Genomic DNA, 6,000 nt, shown 5'->3' on the forward strand with positions numbered 1-6,000 from the left:
AAGGCTATGAGGCAGAACTTACACTCAAATCTAGGCAGCTTTACTTTAGAGTTCCCACTCTGAACCCCTGAACTTCTCAGACTTCTAATTCTGACACAGTAGGCTTGATGTGGGGTCTAAACATCTTTAATTTTAGAAAATGACCTGGGTGAGTCTGGGGCTTAACAATTGGTAAGTTTCTGCTCTTGAGCTGTTATTGTCTGTTCCATCTGTGTGGGTGTTGGCTAAATCACAACTCCTTGTGCTGGCTTCCTGCCCTAGTCAGCTCTTCCCCTCAAGGACAGAGATGTATCACCTATGTGCCCCAGTATGGAACCTACACTACTCATGTCACTTTCTTCCTGTTATTTTAGAGAAAGCCAAAATGGCTTCAGTAGCTATAGAGGATTTCAGGTCTGTTACCCATTGGGTGAGTTTTCTCTCTTGAGACCATTGTCTCTGGTGCTTTAGGGCGGTGTGTGTGTGTGGGGGGGTGAAGGTTGTGAACAAAGCAGTTTCCTAATCTGGCTGTACTGGACTTGGTTCCTCAGGATGGGAGTTTACAGTGTCCAACATGTAAGACCATTTATGGCGTCAAGACAGGCACCCAGCCTCCAGGGAAGATGGAGTATCACCTCATCCCCCACTCCTTGCCTGGCCATCCGGACTGCAAAACCATCCGGATTATCTACAGTATCCCCCCTGGCATTCAGGTGAGCCCACTTTTGGATGGTGCCATTTATTATTTCAACTTTGAATGCAGGTAAAATGTTATACTAGGAAAAGCCTCCTTTCCATCTTTGTCCTAAGCCTGAGTCTCCCTCTTCACTTCCATTGTCCCTATTTCTCTGTATACTTCCAACATTCTTTGTACATACTCAGTGGAGACTGCATCCTCCCCTCCCATTTTTGCACAAAGAGCCACGTTTAGACACATTGTTTCACACTCTGAATTTTTAGAATAACAATATGGACCTCAGGGTTGTTTTTTTTTTCTGTGTTAATCGAGAATGTCCTTATTCTTATGTCTGTGTAATAATGCATTGTATAAATATTTAATTCAACATCTCCATTTGCTGCTTAGATTGTTTGTAATCTTTTTGTACAAGAGATAATGTTACCACTAATAACTAATAGTACTCACGTGACTTTGCCTGTAGAATAATTTCCTGGAAGTAGAATTTCTTGGTCAAACAGTTATTTGCATTTTTGAGAACTTGATGGTTACACTTGGCTTTGTCTTTACTGGCAGTTCCTTTCTTCTCTGGTTTTTGGAAGACTGTCAGTCCTCAAACAAATATGAATACTAATCCTATGAATAAAGGCAGTGCAGCCCTTCCCTCACACAGTGGAGCCTTTCCTAGGCATTCTAGGGTGTAGACTGGATTAATCCCTAGGCTAACATTGGTTTTCTCATGTGCCTTCACTCCCGCCTGTGTCTTCCTGCTTGTTTTTTTGTCTGACAAATCTTTGCTTGTGGGTTATGCCCAGGTGTGTGTTAGGAACCAGTGAAGCAGTGTTAAAATTGGTTAACTCTTTGATTCCCGAAGTCCCCATTGTTGTGGGGCCAGGAGGATGATAAAATAAATAATATAAATAGACAAAGTACTTCCAGAGTATGTCAAGTCATAAGAAAAATAACGCAGAAACGTGTGATAGTCCATAAAACACGAAGTTTCTTCCCTGGGGCACTTGGTAACCAGGCAGAGCAAGATAAATACCTCTCCCAATCTGGAGAACAGAAACGGATATGCACCACTGATGAAAGTTACACAATCAAAGGGACTTGCAGGGCTTCAAAGTCTTGTGACCCTGGTCCCACTTCCTGGCTATCTTCAAGGTGGCAGCTTCCTCCTCTTGGTTTCGGATTTTTTTTTTTCTTCATCTGTACTGCTGGGAATCTGCTAGGCAAACTTCCAAGGAGTGGGAACGCCCATTTGTGGTGCCTCGGACCTTGCTTCGTGCTATCTGATTGGCTGAGATGTTGGGTGAGGAGGAGGGGCTTATGCGTGGTCTGCCTGGAAGGTGGGAGGAGACTCTTTTGGTGCCAGGCACTCTCTAGTGAATCCGTGAGAGAAATACAGAGTACATAGTTAGCTGCAGGAGGGACAACTGTGGAAAAGTTGCATGTTGAAGGACAGTAGAATTTATTCAGTTGGGAGATTGGGGGTTGAGACTTGCAAAAGGCATGGAAGGAGGGCACACGATGGATGTAGGGGGCAGGACACAGAAAGCCTTGAATTAAGACTAGCGCTGGGGCACCATGAGGAGAGCAACAATACCAACCAACCACAGCTCCCAGGGTCTAAACCACCAGCCTGGGAGCACTTAGGGAGGGATCCAGTTCTTTAGCTGAAATTATAAGAGTGGAGGGCCCTGCTGGGCATAGGTGGAAGAAGAGAACCTTGACCTCATGAAGGCTGGATGCCCCAGGGGTTGGGAATTTTGAGGGTGGGGAGGTGGGAGTGGGGGGGTAGATAGAGGTTACATCCACAGAGAAGAAGAAGGAGGGGTGAGGGGATAGGGGGTTCCTGGGTGGGTGGGGGATGGGGTAAGGGGACAACATATGAAATGTAAATAAAACATCCAATAAAAAAAGAAAAAAAAAAGACTAGCGCTGGGGACTTTGCTTATGCTGTCAGGAGCTCCTGGAGATTCTTGTCTGATTAGGATTCCAAAACATGTAACATGTAAATATACTTTAAGAGGCCAGTGTGACTTAAGAACGGGAGATGAGTGGAAATAAGTCCGCAGTAGCATTTCAGGCTCCTAAGGGAGGCACCAGGGTAAGAAAGTAAGATGTGGTCGGCTGTTGCCCTGGACAGACTTATAGAATAACTCTGGGGCAGCTGGCTGGGATGATATGGAAGAATGAAAATGTGGGAGTGGGCTGGCAAGATGTGGGAGTGTACTGGTAAGGGTCCTGACAACTGAAAGCCAATTCTGATTGAACTGAGTTCAATCCCTGAAACCCAAGTAGTGGAAGGAAAGAGCTGACTCATGCATATCGTCTTCTGACCTTCCACACATGTTCTCTCTCTCTCTCTCTCTCTCTCTCTCTCTCTCTCTCTCTCTCTCTCCCATCAAATTAGAACCAAATATCAAGGTAGGGCATCTGTTGAGAAAGTCACATTTTTTTAAGCCTCTGGAGGTAAGGGACAGAGAGATCCTTCTTTATAAATGTACAGAAGGGGTCACTGCTGCCTATGCAAAGCCCTAGCACCTCTAGTCCCACCCTGGCTTGTGAAAAGGAAACATCTCTAAATGGTCAGATGCTCTGCAGACTCACCACTGTGAGTCGGTAGCAAGTTGTTCTGTGATTTGCCCTGTGAATCCCCAGGGACCTCGCAGGCCTGGACTTTGGTGCGAAGCTGAGATCGCCAAACACTGCTTCCACTGCAGAAAGTGAGTCCCTTCGGGAGAAGCACTGGGCCAAACTGAGACAGAGTCGTGACTGCTCCACCTGGCAGCAGCCCCAGAATGAGCAGCCTTGCTGGGCTGATGCCAGACCTGCTGAGTTGGAAACACAGCCAGCAGCCCAGGGCATCAGCGAAGCAGCTGGAGGCACAGTCAGGCTTGGTCCCTCAGTGAGGATGCCAGGCCTAGAGAAGTACAGTGCTGAGCAGGATGTACGTTTGTAGAGATTTAGTCTGACCGTTAAGTTACAACTGGCAGAGTCTTTTCATCCCAGAGAACGTTAGTTTCTTTCAGTTCACAGTGATGTCTCTGTACATCTTTAACATTTTTCTATGATCAAAATATACTATGTATCCTAGAATTCTCAAATGATAGATAAAAATTATACTTCAAAGTTTGAATAGTTTTTCTCTTTGGCAATTTGATACATGTGTATACTGAGTTTGAACATTTTCAACTGTTTTTGCCCCCTCTCTTCTCCCTTCCTTCTTCCAAAACACTTTCCCCAACAATCCCTCTTTCTTTTTTTTTTTAGAGCCAATGAGTTCAATTTCATTCATTCATTCATTCATTCATTCATTCATTCATCATTCATTCTCTCACCCATTACACAGCCAGGATGCATTTATTGATCTGTGGGAGAGCTTGTACCACCAACTGCATAAAATTTTCAATATTGTATGACTTGCACTTACAAAGTAGGATCTTTAAACAAGGTTATACTCTCAAGAGGTCAGGTATGTTCAAAATTATAGACAAGCATTTGTATGGGTGGGAAGTTGCCATGTCAGTCTTCGTAAACCGCTCAAAAGGACCCATGAACTTCTTGGAGCCTGTGATAGCTCTGTCAATGTGACATAATTTAGGATTACACAGGAAGATTATCCCAGTGATGGATTCATGGGATTACTGGGGAATTTTCTTGATTATATTAACTGGGGTGGGAGGACCTGCCCACTGTGAGTGGCATCATTCCCTAGGAACGAGGATCGTAGTGTGTAAGAGTGGAGAAAGCTAGTCTGTCATGCATGCATTAAATCATAGCTCTGTGCTCTTGACTGTAGGTGTGTGACTATCTGATTCAGATTCCTGCTACTTTGATTTCCCCACAAGGATAGACTATAACCTGAAATCATGAGCTAAATAAACTCCTTTGTTCTTAAACTGTTCGGGTATCTTACCATAATAACAAGAAATGAGACTAAGACAGACACCAATTGGGAGGCCTAGTGTCTTGTGTCTTTTTCCTGTTGCTATAATAGAATCTCTGAGCTGAGTGATTTACAAAGAAATGAGGTTAATGTGGCTTATGATTCTGAAGGAGGAGAAGTCCAGCAGTCATGTCTAGTTCCACTGGGCCAGGATCTCCTGGTGCCACAGCTTAAGGCAGCAAATAGACAAACAGATGTGTTCAGAAGGCGGAGAACACAGAGCAGACTTGCTCTGTAAGCAACATGTTTTTAGGACAACTAACCGGGTCCCTTGAGACCAAGATGAGAGCTCTCAGAAGAAAGCATTCTTCCCTTCTGACAGCCTTGTTGCCTCTTACATGTCCCAGCTGGCCACAAGGCTGTAAGGAAGCCAAATTCCAGCAAGAGTTTTGGAGGGAACAAACAATACACTGTACCATAGCATCTGGGTTCTGACTCGGTTCTGCTTTGATGTCTTTCCCACTCTGTGTCCTGGGATAGCTTGTGTCCTACAGTATTATGTGATGATAACTGACATGTCACAAGATTTTTTGTCATGAACATTGCAGTCTACATTGTTGAGTAAGGAAGCGAAAACCCATGAAGACAAAGCAGAAAATCCACAAGAAGTGTGCAGAAAATTCTCACTGATTGACTTGTGGCTCAGAGAACTTTGGTATTCTGAGTAGTTGATTTAAAAGCTAATGCCTCAGGGAACCTGGGCTTGAGTTAGTTTTGGCAAAGCAAGTAACATTTTGTAGCCAGTTAGCTTCTATGGGCTTTTCATCATTCATAGAACAGTAGAATAGGTGATATTGATGCTGTAATGAGAAAATTTACTGTGCTTTTCCCTAATAAGGGCACCAAGCTCCCTTAGTGTTGGTAACATCCCATAGGGTGAGTTTTCCAAGTCACTGTCACCAAGGAGGGGAATTCCATACGATTCAGCAAACTCAGGTCACATGCTGTATGAGAACTTAGACTGTGGTTTTCTTTTTTTTTTTTTTTGGTTTGTCCTTTGTTTGAACTCTGTGGCTGTTGTTATTGTCACACCAAGCCTGTACTAACTTTTCATCAGAAATGTTTTGCAAGCTATCTTTGTTTTCTTTCTGCTTCCAGGGACCAGAACATCCAAATCCTGGGAAGAGCTTCAGTGCCCGTGGTTTCCCACGACATTGTTACCTTCCAGACAGCGAGAAAGGGAGAAAAGTAAGAGCAGATGTTTTGTAGTAGGCTTAGATGGGGCATTTAATTTTGTTTCTGCAACCCACAAACCAGAGGGAACTTGCTTCTTTTAACTCTGTTCATATGCAGTAATGAGTCATATTTGAGTCAACCATAGATAAGAATGGATATCATTGCAAGTTGCTCTCTCTCTCTCTCTCTCTCTCTCTCTCTCTCTCTCTCTCTCTCT

At 44.0% G+C, this 6,000-nt stretch overlaps 1 protein-coding gene across 1 annotated transcript in view; it reads left to right on the top strand.

The window, feature by feature from the left end:
• Dtx4 (deltex E3 ubiquitin ligase 4) overlaps nucleotides 1-6,000 on the top strand; it is a 34,363-nt gene that overhangs the window by 22,205 nt on the left and 6,158 nt on the right. The window contains exons 7-8 of the mRNA XM_028770176.1: nucleotides 531-692; nucleotides 5,706-5,795. Coding sequence (XP_028626009.1) covers nucleotides 531-692; nucleotides 5,706-5,795 — 252 coding nt within the window. The remainder of the gene's footprint in view (nucleotides 1-530; nucleotides 693-5,705; nucleotides 5,796-6,000) is intronic.

This window comes from Grammomys surdaster, unplaced genomic scaffold, assembly GCF_004785775.1.
Source record: "Grammomys surdaster isolate TR1022 unplaced genomic scaffold, NIH_TR_1.0 198, whole genome shotgun sequence".
Lineage (NCBI taxonomy): Eukaryota > Metazoa > Chordata > Mammalia > Rodentia > Muridae > Grammomys > Grammomys surdaster.